This window comes from Conger conger, chromosome 18, assembly GCF_963514075.1.
Source record: "Conger conger chromosome 18, fConCon1.1, whole genome shotgun sequence".
NCBI classification, from domain to species: domain Eukaryota; kingdom Metazoa; phylum Chordata; class Actinopteri; order Anguilliformes; family Congridae; genus Conger; species Conger conger.
Window position 1 is genome coordinate 14519836 of NC_083777.1, and position 21026 is coordinate 14540861.

Below are 21026 nucleotides of genomic sequence, written 5' to 3' on the forward strand. Positions count from 1 at the left end.
TCTGTTGCCAAATGCTAAGATTGAATTTCTTTTCAACCACCTAATGCATATTATAAGACATGTGGTGACACTTTGCAAATGAGCCTGTTATTCGACACATATGTAGTATATTCAATTTGACAGGTTGCCACACATATAGGTTTGCTGTCCAATCTTCAAATAGTAACCTGACCAAATACTATATCGTGGATATTGGGTGACAACACAATATCTCTTATTTGCCTTTCAAAAAGAGACTATGTTGAAGGTAGGAAATCATTATTTTTAACTGACAGTTTGTGGCGGACAGTCCTGTGGTAGTTTGGGAGAACTCTGAATCAATATCGTATTATGGGGCGGCATTTTCTCAGTAAGAGCAGTCATCTGGCAGTCGGGCGGTTGCCGGTTCGATTCCGCCCTGGGTGTGTCAAAGTGTCCCTGAGCAAGACACCAAACCCCCATATGCTCCTGAAAGGTGGTTGGTGCCTTGCATGGCAGCCAGTCAAATGGTAAATGGTTGGCATTTATATAGCGCCTTTATCCAAAGCGCTGTACAATTGATCCTTCTCTTTCACCCATTCATACCCACACTCACACACCGACGGCGATTGGCTGCCATGCAAGGTGCTGACCAGCTTGTCAGGAGCATTTGGGGGTTAGGTGTCTTGCTCAGGGACACTTCGACACAGCCCCGGTGGGGGATCGAACCGGCAACCCTCCGAACCATGTCGCCCCCATGAGCCATGTCGCCCCCGCACCGTCACCGTGAATGAGAAGCAAAGTACAGCGCTTTGTATTAAGGCACAATATAAATTACAACCATTTACCATATTACAGTAGGTGGCAGTATGCACTTTTAAACAAATAAACAAGTACAGCAGAATTAGTTGCAATTTGGCAGCCCCCGGTGCAGCCTACAGCATGGCAGTAATACTCTTTGTCACATTTAATGTGCCATGAAAGGCTGAAAAGCAGAAGGAAAAAAAAGAAGATGGTCGGAAATGATTGCCTGTTACTGCAGGCCAGTATGTAATGATGTCTTGCACAAAATATAATTTAAGGATAGAAACACTTGCTAAGAATCTAAGTGATACTTAGGTAAATTGTGAATTGAGGGAAGAGTTGAAAAAATGCAGGTGATAAAAGTTCCTGCTTTATTTCAGTATTTATGAAATGCAGGGTTCACAATTAGCATATTTAGGATGAAATGGCATAAAATCCTGATCCACACTCCTTTCCAGTCAGTGGCGGTAATGATCATAAATGTTGTAGTACAATCGCCATAAAACACAAAGAAGAAGAAGAAGAAGTCATGATTGGCTTATTCTGCCTGACGTAATTTACCCGCGTTTTTGTCGGAATTTTTTTGTTGGCGGGACTGTCAAGGAGAATAATTTGTGTTATTTCAGACAGCTTCACAAATGTGAGTACAGTGGGGTTTCCAATTATTTATCAAACGTTATCACATGATCATATCACAATCTGTATGTTTAACCGTTTTTGCTAATCAATGAAAGGTTAATCTATTTGAAAGTTCTTTGTAACTTGCTGTCACTATCTGGCTAGCCAGCTGTGTAAGACTGCCCTTGTCTTCGGCTCAGCCTGATTACAGTTCATTAGCGCTGCGGTCAAGCTTCAGCATATTAGGCAGTTAATGTTTTTATACTCGACATATTAGATATCTAAAGGCATTCAGCTTCCTTGTATGACTAGTTAGGTAGCTTGTTGACGTAGCTAGAAACCTTTGTCGCCGGATATTTCCCTTGCAAGCAAGCATCAGTAGCTAGCTATATGGTCAATAGTGGCTAATATAATATGTTACATGAACTTGATGGCGTCATAAAGCAGAACAATGTGCGGCTTCCCTGCTCACTGTCCGAAGCAGTAACAATAACAAAAACAAAAACGGCAATCGATGATATGATAAAGATTTGTCTTTTTTTTTTATATAGTAGCTAGCTAGGTATGCTACAGTAAACAAATTATCGTCTTTATCGCTTCCAGGTTAACGAATTAGAAAATGTCATATGGCTAATGACAGTTCTCACACCGATAACGTAAATGACGTGAGCATGATAGTCGTGCATTGTTTTGACATCACTGCCAGGCTGTGGTTGAGTTTAAATTGGATGAGATTCGATTCTTTATTGTCCTAATGTTGCCACTGACCATACAGTACACATGCCTGAGTACAACGCAATGTACACCCAGTGAGCACTTTAATAGGTATTTATTATATATATATATATATATATATATATATAATTTTTTTTTTTTTTACACTTTTACTGCTGTAGCCTATCCACTTAGAGTTTTGATTAAAAAAAAAGAAAAGAACACGTGACATTAACAAAGTATTCAATTTAGTGACGCAATGGACCAAACTTATTTTGAAACTGACCTTTTTCCAGGTTAAGCTTCTGTATACAATATCACATGCAGTGTAAAAAAATTGATTGAGGGGGTGCCAGGGGGTATTATTGTAGGTAACAGTCTCTCTCTCTCTCTCTCTCTCTCTCTCTCTCTCTCTCTCTCTCTCTTCCCCCCCTCCCTCTCTCTCTCCCCCCCTCCCTCTCTCTCTCCCCCCCTCCCTCTCTCTCTCTCCCTCCCCCCCTCCCTCTCCGCTGGTTGTATGTAGAGACCACCATGGAGTTCGGCCGCAGCAGCAGAAGGAGGAAGGTGATTGGTCACTCTCAGTCTGATTACAGGCACTGTCTCCAGCTGTACAGTTTGCCCCCCACTGAAAACATTTCGCTCTCTGAGTTTGAGACCTTCGCCGTGGAAAGACTCAAACGTAAGGACCTTCACCCTTCCTCTCTGCCACACTCCCGTGTGCTCTGACCCTCCCCTCCAAATCTCGAGTCTCTTTGTGTATTATTGCTTGACATTTCAGAGCTGAAGCTGCCTGTCAGGTTAGCTGATTTGTGTTAAGGAGATGGTGAGTGAGAGAGCTGTCTGGTTTTTGTAGTTCTGAAGACGGTGGAGACTCTGGGGGTGAGCTACGTGAAGGGCTCAGAGGACTACATCAGGAAGCTCAACGCTGAGATCTCCAACCTGAGCTTCCCCTACAGGGCAGAGGCAACTGTAAGTTCCTGTGGTTCCCATATAGGACTGAGAGTGCTGGAAGTTTCTGCAGTCTCATTAGACAGCTGTTTGCAGTGTACTGTTGTTGATATGGGCTTGCTAAGTGTGGTGGGAAGTGCCAGGAGGATTCAACCTCACTCTGTTATGACTGCGATGCCAAGGCTAAATGCAAATTTAGGATTTGATGTTCCTGTGAAAGTGTAATTATGTTAATGCAATGGCCTTATTTTTGAGTCATGGAAAATGATTTAAAACATGATCAACCTGTCTATGAGGTTGTTATGGTGTGCTTTGATGGTTTAGAGCACACCATGACAATAACCTCCTACCGGAAGTATTTATTTGAGTTATTCCAGTCCTATTATTATTATTATTATTATTAGTTGGGCACAGCCAAATAGATCTGTGAGGCCCAAATTGAGTGTCTATCCCTGCAGCTGAATGGGAGCAGAGCTACTGTAATGATAGCTACAAATGGGCTTCAAGCGAAAAGAAAAATGAAGAATGGCAGTAGAAACCTGGTGCCCAAGACTTGGCGGCAACATGCTTGTGTCACTCGTCTATATTGCGCTAGCTACTGTAGCGCTAGGACTGTGCTCACATTTTCCTCTCCGCCTGATTGGCTCAGGGCGACAAGAAGCAGCAGGTGGGTGCCACGGAGCAGGAGAAGCGGAGGAAGGACCACATCTCCCACTTCATCCTCCGACTGGCCTACTGCCAAACGTAAGACTCGGGGACCCCATGCCCTGCCCTCGGAGCCCTGACCCTCTGTGGTACAACCCCTCTCCAGGCAGAGAAAAGGCTTTAATCTGATCAAAGAGGAAAGGCTTCTGCTTCTGAGCCAGGGAAAAAAGATTTAATCTGGGGAAAAAAAAAAAAAAACACTCCGGGCCTCTGCACTGTGGCCAGTCTCTTTAGCAGATATGTGCGAGGATTGGTAGAGCTTCTCGGTCATGGTAGCTGGTCATGTTCTCAGGCTCAGGAATGGCAGACAGCTTTTTGACATTGGGGCTATCCTGGCTGTATTACTGTTGCATCGTCCAGTGGTTTGTCACCAAGCACATGTTGCACAGTACTAATGATGTGTAGTGAACACGTGGTGATGCTGGTGTTTCCAGGGAGGACCTGAGGCGCTGGTTTATACAACAGGAGATGGACCTTTTCCGTCACCGCTTTGGCGAACTGGCCTCCAAACACAAGACCGAGTTTCTGCACCAGAACGAGCTGCGCTACGACACGGTGAGCCATTTTAACAGTGAGATCTGTATCAGAATGACCTGCACTGACACAGTGAGATCTGTATCAGAATGACCTGCACTGACACAGTGAGATCTGTATCAGAATGACCTGCACTGACACAGTGAGCCATTTTAACAGTGAGATCTGTATCAGAATGACCTGCACTGACACAGTGAGCCATTTTACCAGTGAGATCTGTATCAGAATGACCTGCACTGACACAGTGAGCCATTTTAACAGTGAGATCTGTATCAGAATGACCTGCACTGACAGTGAGCCATTTTAACAGTGAGATCTGTATCAGAATGACCTGCACTGACACAGTGAGCCATTTTAACAGTGAGATCTGTATCAGAATGACCTGCACTGACACAGTGAGCCATTTTAACAGTGAGATCTGTATCAGAATGACCTGCACTGACACAGTGAGCCATTTTACCAGTGAGATCTGTATCAGAATGACCTGCACTGACACAGTGAGCCATTTTAACAGTGAGATCTGTATCAGAATGACCTGCACTGACACAGTGAGATCTGTATCAGAATGACCTGCACTGACACAGTGAGCCATTTTAACAGTGAGTTCTGTATCAGAATGACCTGCACTGACACAGTGAGCCATTTTAACAGTGAGTTCTGCTGCGATCATCATTCATGTGAAAGCTAATAACGGTAATGAGGTCTAAAGAGGAATGACAGCATATTTGTGTAGCGCTGCACTCATTTGGACAGCTTTAAATCATCTGCCTTTCTGAATCTCTTAATGTGCTGGAATCATACTCCAAACAAAAGAAGATCAGATGGGAGTCGGATGATTTAACATTTATCACAGAACTCGCAGTCAAACAGGATTGCTTTCTGAAAGGGGGCAGGTTTACTGCAGAAAGCTAAACTTTATGCAGATTGATAGCTTAGCGTCCTGTAGTTTGTCCCATTTAGCCTTCGTACCTCATTTAGTTATCAATCAATCTTTATTTCGCTTTAACACCACTTACAATTGGGGCGCAACACTTCATTTACTGAGGGGAAAAAATGAAAAAAAAAGAACAGAAAAACACACATTAAAGTAAATGTGGGGGTATTAACTGAACCTTAAACTGTGATCTATTCCACAGACAACCCTCTTTATTTTGTAGTCTACTTTCAGCAGGGGGGGCTGTTGGCTTGCTCAAAGCAAACTTTGCTGTGGGGTGTAGGAGGCAGGGTTTTCATGCCCGCGTGAGTTTTCGGCAGCTGTCAAACCAGCAGTCTCCACTGGAATAGGTTCTCTTTCTTGAGAAAAAAGAGCTGGGAAAGAATGTGTAGGGACGATATTAAATCTCCGCTCCTTTGAGAAGCCAGATGACAAGTCTTCTGCCTGGTCTGAAATCCTCTGACTCGCGTGTCGTTTGTGGCCTTTTGTGTGGTCCAAAAGGGGGCCTCGGGAAGCTGCCGGGGGCTTTCAGATGACAGGAAATTACTGAAAGCTTCAACCAGAAAATGTGACGACCTGAGTGTTTATTCAGCTAAACAATGCAAAGCTGCAAGCTATTAATAGTATATCAAATATAATAACCTTGTTTTCTATACATGTCAGACTCTTGTATGTATGCTGTTTGCTATGAAATGTTCATGGCATTATTATTTTTTGTGTTGTGGTCTTTTAAGGTTAAAAGCTTGACTCACTGCATTGGAGTGTGTACAGATGGAGTTGTGATGATGACAGGCAGACAGGTTATCATGTCTCCTGTGGGGGGTGAGAAGAGAGGTTTGCCTTATTTCCATGCACGTGGGGGGGGGGGGGGGGGGGGCTTGAGGGCAGAAATGTGAGAACCGCTGAACCAATGTAGAACTTTGAAGGCAGTAGTCGAGCATTTATTTGGAATGCCCTGTATTCTTTTAAAAGGAAAGCTGGCCAAGGCTAGATAATTATATCCTGTCGAAAGGGTCATTCCAACATCGTCCTTGGTGCTAGTGCCTCGTCATGCCATAAAATGATTATGCTGTCGAATTCAATATTGGTGAGCAATACAAAATGGCAGGTACACTATTTATGACCACTCCTGAGATTGTGTGCAAATGGGTCTTTGTTGTGGAAAAGTGATGTTTTTGCATTTTTACAGATGCTAATAACCAAATGATCAAGTTCTTTCTGTTGGAAAGAATGTGGCAGTTATTTTGTAGGCTACAGGGAAGAAAAATGACTGTACACCAAAAGAAACTGTATACTGGTCTGGCACCTTTTTAATGAATGACGGTGACGTGGCACTATAGAAATGTCGGGACATTTTGATGTTCAATTATATTAGTGTGTTTGAGGTCTATTTTCGAGCAGGATTTATCAGCAGTACAGGATATGGATTGGTCCTTTGCATACTGCATACTGCCCACACTTCATCCACACACTGTAAAAATCCCAGGGCTTCATTTATAAAACGAGAGTGGATAGTCTCGTCTGTTGGTCTTGGCAGAACATTTTGTGGTGGGAATGGAGAGGTAGACCTGTGGTGTTTGTACATTTAGATCAGTGGTCCTCTCTCCTGGTCCAGGAGAGCCGCTGGGTGTGCTGGGGTCCTCACTCCTGGTCCAGGAGAGCCGCAGGGTGTGCTGGGGTCCTCTCTCCTGGTGCTGGAGAGCCGCAGGGTGTGCTGAGGTCCTCGCTCCTGGTCCTGGAGAGCCGCAGGGTGTGCTGGGGTCCTCTCTCCTGGTCCAGGAGAGCCGCAGGGTGAACTCGCTTTTGTTGTTACTCAGCACTTAATTGATCAATTAATGCAGTTGATTACACAGTTAACTCACCTCACCTGGTTTCTAGGGTCTGAATTGTTTGCTGATATTAAGGTGAAAACAAAAGCCAGCACACCCTGGGGCTCTCCAGGTCCAGGAGCGCGGGCCTCTGGTGTGCGGAGGATGGAGATGGGCTGAAGGAGGTTGTTTTTCTGGGCGGGAGCTGATCTGGGCCGACCCAGGATGCAGGAACGCAGGATGCATGAACGCAGGAGCAGGATGGGAGTGAAGTTTCAAAATTACAAATAAGAGGACAACCTCACTTTTCTACCACATAGAAACGTGTGTAAACAATCTCGGGTACATGTATACACTCACTAAGCACTTTATTAGGAACACCTGTACATCTACTTATTCATGCGATTATCTAATCAGCAAATCATGTGGCTCCAGTGGAAAGCAAATCATGCAGATATGGTTCATATTCACATTCACATATATCTAATACACTGCTCACTGAGTGTATATTGTACCTTCCATTCCAGTCATGAGTCGATGAACAGTCGTGAATTGAGGAACCGCAGTCACAAGGTCTCCTGGAAACCATTTTTGCTAGGGTGGGACATGTCTAAGTACAGGCCGGTGACCCCGCCACTGCCCTCAGTAATGGCTAATGTTGTGTGAAAGGACCCGACTGCTCGTCTCAAAAGGGCCGGCGCTGTCGGCAGCTCAACCCGCCCGTCACCTCGGACCGCCGCCGATCCGCCCATCGATCCGGACGCCTCGGTCTTCACGCGTCCCTGGACGCCGGGCGTAATTACGCGCCCGCCGTTTGACTGCAGGAAAAGAGCAGGGGAGGCATCGATCCCCGGTGTTCGGTGTTCCGCGGACGGCGCTCATGTTCGCAGCCGGGAGCTTGGAGAGGAAAGGCGGATTCACGGAATCTCTGACGGAACGTCGGGAAACGGGACGCGGCAGCCGGAAAATCTCCGCTTACCGGCCGTATTAAGGTTACACGAGCGCTCGGAAGGAGCGCGCAGACAGTGCGTTTCAATTCGGTTTCGGTTTATTTGTAGAATTACGCTAAGGATATAGATGTTGACATGGTGCAGAAGCATGTAAAGCCTCTGGGTTGCACTCACCCCCCCTCTCCACCTCGGTCTTCAGTCTGGCCTATGGTGGCTGGTGCCCGTTAACGTTGCCAAACATGCTTTTTATGTGGTCAAAGAGTCTTCTTACGTTCTTCAATGGCTTTAAGCAGATCTACTGCTGTAAAATTGGCTTTAGACACATAATAACATTTGGGAATGGCCTGTTGATTTGAAAATAAATAAATAAATAAAAAAAATTAAAAAAGTTGCTGCTTTTTGACAAAGGCCTACAGTGTGTCACAGCACCACTAGGTGGAGTGCTCTCCCTCAGGTTCAGTAGTTCTGTGTCTTCAGTCAGTAAAATAGGGTTATCTTTTTCTTTTTTTTTCTTAAATTTGATGTCGTATAATTTGGGAATAAATAAATGTAAAGTGAATTGTCACTAAAAACGATTTGGAATAACAGAGAATTGCCATAGTTAAAATTGTCCATGCACAATTTAGGCCTGCGCCATTTCTGCGTATTAAAAATGGTGATTCAAAATATGTGAAGAATGGCAGTATGGAGGGAAAGTATATTTATATTTAAGCTTTGTTCCATCACATTGGATGTTGAGTGTACTGGCTGTGATGTTAACATGCCCCTCTGTGTTTATGGGAGTTTAAACGTCTTGGATGTCTGTCTCCAGATCACCACCGATGAGAAGACGTCTCTGATGGAGAAGCTGGTCCAGTCCACCTACTCCATCAGCGGGGCCTCGGTCCTGGAGCAGGACATCTACAAGGTGAGGCTGCAAAGAAGCCTTTCAGGATAAAAGTCTTTTAAACTGCTGATGCTCTCATTGTGGTTCACTGTGCACGTTTGTGCTCTTGCTTGGTGTAATTTCACGGTGAGACATCCTGGAAACGTTTAGCTATACCAAGGAGGGATGAATGCATTTTTTTTTTGTCAAAATGGCCTCTTTCTGCTTCCACTCAGTTTGTCCTTGAAAAGTCATCTCCCATCTTGGTAAACTTTTTTTTTCTTCCCCTTGATGTTCTCTAAGTAAGTAACTAAGTAACTTTCCAAACAAAAGTTTTCTGTTCCAATTGAAATTAAATTGTAATTATCCCACTGAAAATGGGATTGGTTCGTAACGATACCATTCCTAACAGGATTAAAGATGGCACTCCCAACTGTATTGCATGATAACGACGGAATTCCAATTGAAAGTAATGACAGTTCTGTGCTTTTATTACAAGTGAAACCCCATTGCAACATTCCTGTGTTCTTCCAGGTCCCTTTCCAGGACGCACTGGATCTGGTGCGGATGCGGAAGGTCTTCCTCAGGGCTGGCTATGCCTACATCGCCCACCAGGACATCATCACCATCGTCCTGAACGATTACCGCACGCGGCTGTCCAAAGCGCTCGCTGTGAGTGTCATTTTCAAATGTTATTTACTCATTAATGCCTGGGGAAAATCCTGGAAATTGGGACTCTTGTCCACCCGCAAGCTGAGGAAAGGAAGTGGGTGCAGATTGCGAGGGACTGCAGAGTCTCTCGGCTGTATGCGCGATGATCATTTGGGCCGGTCAGCGCTAGATTGGGTGATTAGGCGGCCTGATCGAAAGAATGGGAATTTCATCAGGATGCTGGTAGTTGACGCCCCTTTCGATAAATGCGATTGGGTCTTTAATGACCGCTGTAGATCAGGCCCTGATTTAACGCCTAATTCAAGTAGCGGAACATTCAGCCTCCCCCTCCCTGGGGTGCACTGCCTGGTCTTCCCAGCAGTGCTTTCAGCATTCCAGCCTGCTTTTCCCACTACTGCTTCTGGAATTCCAGCCTGCTTTTCCCACTACTGCTTCTGGAATTCCAGCCTGCTTTTCCCAGCATTACTTCTGGCATTCTGGCCTGGTTTCTTCAGCTCTGCTTCCAACATTCCTGCCAGGTTTTCTCAGCACTTTTCCAGCATGCCAGCCTGGTTTTCCCAGCTGGTTTTCCCAGGCCGTCTCCTGTCCAAAGTACCTCCCAAACTCCAGCCCAGTCTTAGTTTCTGCTGCGCGGTACAACAAAGCTCCGGCGTCACTTCTATTAATGCATTTCTGATGGACCATTAAAGGAAATGGGCAGTGGTGTACAAGGGCTGTTCATTGTGTTAATGGTATTCTTCTGCTGTTGTGAATCGATAAACGATTTGTGGGCAGAAATCCAGTCAGAACAGCAGGAAGGACATGATTGAAGTTTTGTAAATCGAGTGGGAAGTTAAATATTCATTGTAAGAAAATGAATGTGGCAGAGTGGAACTGTTCTCGAATTTAAACTCCCCTGCCCGATGAAGATGGCTTTAATAAGAGGGTTGGGGCACCCGCAAAGTTGTCCTGTTTGTTGTGACTGTTTCCTCCGCTGGGTTATTCCTGTGACTGTTTCCTACGCTGGGTTATTGCTGTGACGTTTCCTACGCTGGGTTATTCCTGTGACTGTTTCCTACGCTGGGTTATTGCTGTGACGTTTCCTACGCTGGGTTATTGCTGTGACGTTTCCTACGCTGGGTTATTTCTGCGACGTTTCCGATGCTGGGTTATTCCTGTGACAGTTTCCAACGCTGGGTTATTCCTGTGACGTTTCCTATGCTGGGTTATTCCTGTGACAGTTTCCTATGCTGGGTTATTCCTGTGACAGTTTCCTATGCTGGGTTATTGCTGTGACGGTTTCCTATGCTGGGTTATTGCTGGGGGTTGGTGGGGTGGGGTTTGTGGCTTTATGAAGCCCCAGGATGTGTGTTTCACACTGGAGCAGACTGCTGGCTGGGTGTGCCCCTACCGTCCCGTTTGTGCTTTTTTTAAAATACGGAAATGCATTTGTGGGAATTAAAATGTCTATCAAAAAGCAAAAAGGATAACTTTGTGGTGCCCCAACCCCCTAATTAAAGAGGTCTCTGAATGGGTGAGAGAGTGTGAGTGTGAGTGTGAGAGAGAGAGAGAGAGAGAGAGAGAGAGAGAGGGGACGGTGGGGGTGTGTGTGTGTGTGTGTGTGTGTGTGGGGGGGGGGGCGGGGGGAGAGTGTGTGCGTGTGCGCGTGCGCGCTTCTGCGCGTCCGTGTGTGTGCATTGCCTGCTGGTGTGCGCTGATTGCTTATTCATGCGTTGGGGGTGATGATAGACAGGGCAGGGTGGAGAGGGGGGAGGACGGATGATGATGTCGTTTTGTGTGCGAGTCGGGAGTCACCTCCGGCCTGAGATTAAAAATCTGCGCCCACAAACGGAAAAAAGGCCCGTCTGCACAGAGACCAACCACAGGAGAATGCCAGTCCTGGCTTCCACAACTGCAAGGCACAATTTTTAAATGCATGCGTTTATGTAGCATACATTGAATGTGTTATCATATTTGTGCAATGTGTGTGAACAGGGTTTTTTCTGTCTTAAAATTAGGCAATGCCAGTATCTCAACTAAATTGTTGCAGGTGTCTGATTCTTATACTAGATCAGGGGTACACAACAAGGGCCGGTCCGTTTCAGGATTTTGTGCCAACTTCGATCATAACTTGATCTGACATTTCTATAGACACCAGCTACAGCTGTAAGTGCAACTTCGAGATTGTACTGTGCAGGAGTGAACCAGCGTAGGTTATACAGCTGTTAGAAAAATAAAACTAAGGTTATTGGTTGGAATGAAAACCAGTTTTGCACCCATGTGTTCAGTGGGACCCATTCTACCCCACTGTACAGTTGGTATCCTTTGCTATTACAGGGTGTGTATTGAGTCATTCAATTGACCCCAGTTTTGGCTGTCCAATAAATAATTAAACGCAACGACAGGTGGTATGATAACACAACAGTGCAACACTCCCCTGATTTAGAAACTGCACATTTAAAAGAACCTGCGTCACCAGAACTCTATTTTGTATCTGTGTTTTTTAGTAATAAGATTTTGAATTCCCCACAGTCTACAGGCACATGTGGGAATTGCACTTTTTTCGGAACAATGTTTGTTCAGAGTACATTTAACAATCTACTGTTCCAATTCTATTCTACACTTCCACTAACTGTTTGGCAGTCTCATCAGGCTTCAAGTGGATGCGCTCGGAATTTAAAATTCCGTAAATGTAACTAGAGGGATCAGCTGTGGTCAGAATTGTAATCTCTTAAACGGCCCAACAAGAACAAGCTTTTATTCTGGAAGAAAGTTCTCGTGCCGTTTACAGTACAGCCTCACCCTGGAGTTGTTGCCCTTGCCTGTTGAGACGATACTAATCCTCTGAGCTCCTGAAATGGGCTTTATCATCGACCACACTGGTCACACGTTTCTCCAGGCCGTGTGGCAATCGAGTGAAGAGGGCTGCTCTGCATTGTCTATGCAGGAAACATGAATTAGAAACCAGTCGAAAGGGAGCACTGTTTGTTCTCATCGGTGAACCTGCTTCCAGTCCCATTCCATGTCTGAAGTTTTGTGGTGGCTCACATTCCTGTTAACCTCTGTTAATAACCTATAATACTATAACTGATATTAATATGAATCACTGTTAATAACCGATAATGCTGCCGCGCATTATCTTTCTTTTTTAGATCTGCTCAAATCTGCAAATCTGCCTTATCGTTTCTTTAGCGGAATTCTCTGGTTGCCATTAGAGCAAATGCTCCACTTCCGAATAACCTGTCAATATGGAATGTCTCTGCTGCCTCTTTGGTAGCAGTTAGCATAGTTTAAATAATTTTCTGCGTTAAAAAGCCTTTATTTTGTGGCTAATGCAAGGTCAAAAATAAAAAAACACACCAACACGTTGCAGCACCCAGGCCTTCATAGCCCTGATCCAAATCAGAGAGACTTATCAGGTCACCAATCTTATCTTATTATTCTCATCACCCTTTTTGGATTTTACCTTTTACCACAGACAAGGCTCCTCTCTTTGTTTTCTACATTGTTTCTAACATTGTTACTGGGTGTTTTGGTAATTCTCTGTCATGACTTCCTTTTCCCCCATTCATATCTTCCTGGTGTTGTATCTCCTCTCTTCCAGCGTTGAGTCTAGTAGTGTTAACGGCTTTTCTTTAAGAGACGTTGACTGAAATAATGTGGCTTATGGATTGAGTGACTGATTGATTTTCACCAGTCGCATTTAAACGAACAAAACGCTATCTCTTGCCGCCCCTTCAGAACACATAAGGGACATTCATCAATCAATATTTATTTTTGTTTGGCACAGCTTACAAACTGATCGCCAAATAGTGATTTACAATGGACAGTTTTCAAGTCTATTAAAAAAAGAAAAAGGAAAAAAAAATAACGGGCAGAAAAACCAATTTCCCCCTGTTGGGGGAAAAAACCGAAAACAAAACAAAAAAGACAGAAATTGATTTCCTGTTAAATGCGCAATAACATCACGGACCAATAAAAACGGCGATGACGATGATGAAGAGCGTGCTGGCCGAAGTCTGCTGAGCTAGCCGAGGCGGTTAATTACTCCGCCACCGCAGACGCCAAACCCCGACGCCATCTCTGCGCCTCGTGTCAAAGCGCTGGGAAGGCTTCCGCTGACCCAGTTTTTAAGCTCAAAGACGTCGGCAGGAAAACCTCTCGTTTTGATGCTTTGAATGGTGAAATTATGATTGTGACCCACGTGAGTCTAACGGCGGCTTTTAATAATGCATATTTATACAGAACCATTTATCCTTCGTGGAGAAAAACGTCTCTTTTAGCTGTGTTGTGTGGAATTCAGATTTTTGTGCTGGCAGAAAGAGTTCCAAAGGCTAAATTGTGTAAATGTCATTCCTGTGGAGGGCCGGTAAATTCCGTTACTTTGCATTTGGCAGAAGATTTTATCCAGAGAGACGTACAACAAAGTGCAAAGTGCATACCTATCACCAGGAACAAGTACGCTGAAAGACCCTAGAGAGAAGTACAGTTTCAAGTGCTAAGAATACAACAAAGATAATGACTTGGGCCTTGTAGATTAATCTGACAAAGGATTATATCTATAAAATATACAACACAACGCTAAAGGATAATATATACAGTTGTGGTCAAAAGTTTAGATACACTTGAGTTATCAATTTTTGATTGACACAACTTTTGTTGTCAATCAAATTTTCTTTGTGGCATGGCCTCTTAACTTCTTGTGAGTGATTATGATTGTCTCCAACCGGTGACTTCTCTGAGCCCATTGAAATAGGGCTCGTTTGATACAGTCATTAGATGAAACAATGGGAAAGTCTAAGGAGCTCAGCACGGATCTGAAAAAGTGAATAATTGACTTGAACAAGTCAGGAAAGTCACAAGTGTTTAAGTATAAAGTGCATGGCATAGTTCTGTTACTGCCACAATCAGGAAGAAAATGCATCACCTGCTGCTGAGAGAAAATTGGTCAGGATGGTTAAGAGCCCTTGCTCCAGAAGTGGCACCTTATGGCTCGACTGAAGTTTGCTGATGATCACATGGACAAAGAAATGGCCTTCTGGAGGAAGGTTCTGTGGTCAGATGAAACAAAAATGAGCTATTTGGCCACAAAGACCAGAAATATGTTTGGAGGAGATAAGAACACCATACCTACCGCCAAGAAAGCTGGTGGTAGTGTTATGCTCTGGGCTTGTTTTACTGCAAGTGGAACTGGTGCTTTACAGAAAGTAAATGGAATAATGAAGAAGGGCGATTACCTCCAAATTCTTCAGGAAAACCTAAAACCATAATAAATTGATAAAAGTACCAAAATTCATGAATGTTTTTCAAGAAAGTATGTGCTCCAATCATTCTCTCACAGAAGAATAAGAGTTGTAGAAATGATTGGAAATTCAAGACTGTCATGACATACACATTCTTTACAAGTGTATGTAAACTTTTGACCACCACTGTATTTATTCACAGCTTACATAGCCAAGCAAAAGTAACAATAAAGCCATCAATGGTACTGGTAGAGTAGAAATCACAGGGTTCATTCCTCCCTATTGAAATGGGGCAAAGTAGATTAATTTGGGCCATGGAGTCTTCCTCAGGTAAAGTGGACAGGATTTGGAACAGATGGGAGTGGGCCTTGGACGTCTTTTGCCGCTAACTAGCACGGCTAGAGCTCGACTTCGACGGCCACCGTTAGGAAGAGAGACTTCGGTTTGATTCACTTACTTTGCTGCAAAAACAATTGTCTCTGACAGCTCCCTCCTGTATTATCAATGCAGTGTGAGATTTTGTCTGATTTACGCTATTCTGAGTGCTGTCTGTCAGCCTGAAATAGAGGTGTGGTGCAACAGTGATGCATTTTGTCATTGTGGGGAGGGGCGTTAGCATTTTACCAATTATGGTAGTATAATGTAGTACGATTTTAAAAATATTTTTCACATTCTTCTTTATTTGTGTAGGCGTTCAAGAACTTTCAAAAACCTTTTACGTAACAGGGCACTTTTACATTAAGTTGCCTAGTAAACTCTGAAAACTTTGAATACTCTCCCCTCTGTACGAACCGAAGGAGTGTAAAAACTTGCGAGCGGGTGTGTGCGTAGATGGTACATGGTGAGAATGCAACACGGATTTTAAGAATCCCGCAAATCAAGTTTATCCGTTTCTGTCAGAGCTTTTCTGCCTGTAAGCAAGCTTTGCTGTGTTTCATATGGGATGCGCGTGTCAGCATTGTTATCTCGCTAAACCAACCCAAATCAGTGCGCATTAAACGCAGTATGCAGGTGCGTCAGAGTGCAGAGCCTCCTGTCTTATTTGGCTTCTTGTTTCTCTGACAAACTGAAACCCAACAGATTTGTATCCGGTCCCCCGTTTTGCTCGCAAAAAAAAACATCAGCAGATTCTTGTTGCTAGGAGACGGCCGAATAATGCGGGAATAGTTTTTTTTCTTTTTTTTCTCTTTTTTTTTTATTCCTTCAAACTTGTAAATTCAGTTCGTTGACAGTTCTACTTTCATTGTGGAGAAATTTATTCAGCGGCTACAAAGAAAGATGCATCACCTTTTGCGGTTTCCAATTTAAAATTTCTGCACAGCGGGACCAGGGGAATACACGCACCGGTTACAGTGTGATTAAGTGCAGTGAGAGTCATTTTTAACCCAGGCTGGTTACATATCCAATAGTGCTTTTATTTTGGGGACTCAGAGAAATCTCCCATGGTGCACTGAAATAAGACCGGACACATTAAGGGATTGTCGGCGGAATATTAAGCAGCCAACATGGTCCCGTCTGGGAGCCGTCATTTTGAACGGGGCGTACATTTTCAGTTATTCTATCTCCGCGTCATGTCTGGCGGAAGGAAGCGGTGGACAACTGTTATTCCGGTTTTAGTGGCCTGAGGTTTGGGAAGCACTTAATGACCTTTTCCTGGGGAACTGCAGATGATAGTCCCTGCAGTACTCCTGCAGAAATGTTTAAATAACATATTAACTCCAAACTGCACCGCCAAAGAACAAGCAAAACCGCCTTAGGAATGATGGCTGTTGAATGTTAGTCTGCAGCTGTTGTTTATTTTGTTATTGATTATCATTTTTTTTTTTGAGTAATTAAATAATCTGTCTTTTGAAATTCTGTTATGCAGTTTGACACAAGGAACCGGAAAATACCGACTACCTTCCAATCTCAGAGACAATTTTGTTGATTGGCTTTCATTATGAAGTAAATAACATTTGCCTATTCTATTACGTGGGTTGATTTGTATATGAATTGAACTTTTCTACTGTCCTACTTTCATAGTTTCTTAATGATAATAAAAATAAATTGCCAATCTTTTACGCTTATGGTTTTACCTCATGCATGTTTGACATTCCAGAATTAATGGCACAAGTCTAAAGATAATTTTAACCAAGAGTGGAAATATTCCAAACTGTAACCGCAGACACGCACAATGGCTCTGCTCATTTTTGTTGTTTTTTTGCTTGAGCCCCCGGGCTCCATTTCACCTTTTGAAGCATTTCATTGGTCCTCAAGCATGTGCTACCAAAAGGATGGTGGCAGTGGGTCCTGGCTCCTTGGGCTGATTTGATTAGGCGTTGGGTGGTTTTAAGCAGACGTATCATTCCCTGTCAGTCCTCTCAGTCATCAAACTAGAATGTGTGAAGCAATCATCCTTCCTGTTGGTCCCGTTCCATAAACCTTCCGTTTGTAACTTTGTTCTCTAAAGCTGTTTTACACTGCTGTGTTGCTTAGAAAGTGACGCAATTTGGGGAAATGCAACTAACGTGTAAAGCGATGAGCTATGCTTGTGGATGTCATCTGTAGGCTAGTGCATGTCATATGAAATTAGTGATCTAGTGCAAGTCAAGGATGTAGAAACAACTGCAACATTCATCTTGAAGGTGAGACTCTCGTGGAATGTTGAGAGCTAAATTCCTTATCGATGGTCAAATTGCCAGATTTCAAAGGTTGAACAAGATTAGTTTGTTATCTGGCTAGCTATCAAATTCCATCTATGAATGCTTTAAAATTGTATTTTTGAGAGCCTTGGCAATGAGAGCATACAGGACTGACCTGTTTTTTCGCTTCCATTATTTTCTGCGAGTGTGTGATTGTGAGGATCTTGACAAAGTAAATTTTTGTCTGCAACAGTCATTTCCCCAATCGGCAGCGGCAATTTATTTTTGGACGCTTTGGGGGAAAATAAGGACAAGGAATGATTTGGATGACTTAAAACCAAATAATTTAATTTTAACAGATTAATCATCCTTTTGAAATGTATCTTTCAAATTAGATCAATTTAAAATGAAACCAGTTATTTTTTTGCAATTGAATGAATCATTCAGTTGTTTACATTTTTGTGGGCCTAATTGCCATATATGAAATTCATATGCAATTCAATTGCATTTGAAAAGCAGATGGACAAAGAATAAATAAATGACGCCAGTGGGTTGTGTACTTTTTGTGTATACTAAATGTATTGCGTCTTTCGTGGAGCCATCTTAGGACCCCCATCCCCCTCCTCCCAGTTCACACGGAAGGCTTCCCTGCAGTTAAGGCGGTGGGCTGCCAGGGAACTGGATTAAAAAACGCTCCCTTGCTCTCCTCTGGCCCTGGCGCCTGCGTTCGGGTACGAAAACCTGGCGCTCTCCCTCCTCCCGGGCTCAGGAAGAAGCTGTTAGGCCAGGTCAGATAAACACGGTCTTTTTGGAAGGGGAGTCTGCCAGCACCCGGGGGTTTAAGAGTGCGTAATCACCGGCCATCTTTGCTAGCACGTAGGGGCAGATGGCTTATTTCACTCAGACGGCCGCAGGATATTCGAGGGCCCAGACGCCGCCCGCTGGTCCCCACACTGAGGTGGACCGTGCTGTTGTTGAAGAAGACTGCGTCCTCAGGCTGGCGGGTTATGCCGCGTTCCGCAGGTGGAGGAAGGGCCTGCCTCACTTCCTGTCAAAGGAGCCTTGCACGCCCGCTGTACACCTTAAAGGATCAAGGTCTTATTTCTTCCAGAAGTACAAGTGTAATCTTCAAAGGTCCCATATTGTGGAAAATGACCCTTGCCGTGTGGCTTATAAAGGAGTTGAAGGTGCTATAAAAGCACTGTGAAAGTATCAAAACACACAGTCCACAAATAAATCCACACAATCCGTATGAAGAAAATGCCCATTTAAATGAGCCGTGGAATTCTGTGAAGTTGTGACATCACAATGATACACTCATTTGCTTCAGCAAGGCCCACCTTGTATCCGGAGAAAAGGCATTCAGTACAGATTGTTCAGCTTGTTGGAGCTAGCCAGCCAATCAGAATTGAGGTTCATATGGTATCAATGAGCCTTAAAGACACAGTCACTAAAACAGATAGTTTTTGGTCCATACAACCATAAAATTTTTGTCTTTATTATGGATATCAGGGCCTAAAATAAAAGACCCTAAACATGTACAATATGGGACATTTAATTACAAAACCAAAGTGCTCAATCCGCCTCAACACCCACTGCACGCCAGAAACTCAAAGTCCACGGTACACTGCTCCGGTGGGAGGGGGAAGCTTTCGCCTGCAAGACCCTTCAGCCTTTGTTGCTGAGGAGTAATAAGAAAAATAAGTTTATATTTGAATTCTATCAGTGTGGCATTCCACATTCCACATCTAGAAGAGAATCTGGCGCTAGGTCTCCGATGTGTACCTGGGGTTTATGGGAGGTTCAAAGGGCCTTGCTGTGTTCCGGAGATGCGTTCTCTCTGTATTATTGGATTGTCATTGACTACGGCTCCACACTCTCCGGTCAAGCAACAGAAATGTATTCATTATTCATTCTCTGTTTGCAGCTTGTGAGGTTGCTTTAGAAAATGGAACACAAGTCTGGTTTTGATCAGTAATAGAGTGCAGACTGCAGTAGACTGTTTCACTGTTGGAGTATTAGCAGTTGATAGGCAATCTCTAGGTTGCAAATAAGGAACGTGACCGTCGCGACACTCGGCCGTTTGCCTTGCATTTTTTGTCTGAAATGTAACCGTAATTGTGATCTATTTCAGTTATGGTGTTCTTCTCATAAGGCTCAGTCACACCCACGATTCATATTACAAATGAAGTCCTCGTAAACCCCGTGGAGGACGTGAAACAGATGATTCTACTGAAAGTGTGTCAGGGAAACCTTTTGAAGAAGAAAAACATTGACAGCTTTGGGAACAAAGCGCACTTCGTAACCTTGAAAATTGCCGTGCCCAAAGCTTGACTGAGTGTTTTAATTAAGTTCCAGCAGTTGGGAGGTGTCGTATCAGCTCTGTGTGTGCGCAGTGCACAGCTGGTGATGGTATATAAAAAATACTAAACATTATTGCATTAGATATTATCTGTGGGTGTCCTCATTGGTTGGAGATGCATTCTGGCCATTGCATAAGAAAAGGCAGCTGTAGCTCAATCTACACTTGACCTAAGCGTGAGTGGTCCTCACTCCTGGTCCTGGAGAGCAGCAGGGTGTTCTGACTTTTGTTGTTACTCAGCACGTAACTGTAATTAACTGTTTTAATTGATCAATTAACTCACCTCACCTGTTTTCCTGGGTCTGTATTGGTTGCTGATATTAAGGTGAAAATAAAAAGCAATTGCTCAACAAATCCATATTATTTGGTTATTGCACTCTACAATAAAACAGCTCTTAAGATCTCACATCCTGTAGGGCAACATGTATTAAGACTGAATGTATTTGTGAGACAAGATGTATACTGTAAACAATATAATATTGCTCAAGAGAAAATGATAAAACTAAGAGCAGAGCATCTTTATCCATTCAGGTATGCAATATAATTATGTTGTCCTGAGAGAGAACCTTGTTTCTACAAAAGCTCATCTCCAGTATAATCAGGTGTTAAAAACACTGTGAAAATCCCTGGGTACCATTTTGTGTTTCATGTTCTGAATTTATTCTCTCAGTCCAGCACAACCCAATTTTCGCCCTTTAAAAAAAAAAAAAAAAAATGATATAAAACGACAATCAACCTTAAAAAGGCAGCATTAATGGGGGGGGGAATGAATTGTTCGCAAGCTTTAATGACATACATTGTGTTTTATGCAAAATATTCAAAAAGTTATGCTCAATTTTCTTTAACCATTAGAAGATGACAACAAAAATTACTTTCCATTGTGTTGCGACATTCACTCGCGGCACTGATTTTGCAAAGAGCGCTTTTCAAACGTAAACCGTATTAGTCATCAGGTTATTCATGCAAATATCCCAGATATCCTGAGTCTAAATGTGTTTAGGCTCTGCTGCAAATCGCTCGGCTGAAACTATATTAGGCTCCTATTTTCAAAAACAAAGGAATGTGCCATCTGAAAAAAAAGCGTCTGACACCTAGATGAATTGTGCGTGTAAACCAATGCGAACACACGCAATTCAATTCCAGGCAATATTTCTTTTTTTATTTGCATTTTCCAAAGCACTTCCTGTTTTTCTTTCTTATTTTTCGTGAAGGGGGCGTGAGCAGCATACTGTATGCACACTCACCGGCCGACACTCCCCTCCATATGATTTTTCATTCGTCAAACGCAAAAAGGGGGGGGGGGCGGGGGGG

General features: G+C 43.6%; 1 protein-coding gene across 1 annotated transcript in view; it reads left to right on the forward strand.

Annotated features, from left to right (window-relative positions):
* The first annotated feature begins 1281 nt into the window (after positions 1-1281).
* Positions 1282-21026, forward strand: part of prim2 (DNA primase subunit 2) — a 78344-nt gene continuing 58599 nt past the window's right edge. The window contains exons 1-7 of the mRNA XM_061228585.1: positions 1282-1402; positions 2618-2773; positions 2948-3063; positions 3692-3786; positions 4182-4302; positions 8785-8880; positions 9373-9510. Coding sequence (XP_061084569.1) covers positions 2626-2773; positions 2948-3063; positions 3692-3786; positions 4182-4302; positions 8785-8880; positions 9373-9510 — 714 coding nt within the window. The 5' untranslated portion in view covers positions 1282-1402; positions 2618-2625. The remainder of the gene's footprint in view (positions 1403-2617; positions 2774-2947; positions 3064-3691; positions 3787-4181; positions 4303-8784; positions 8881-9372; positions 9511-21026) is intronic.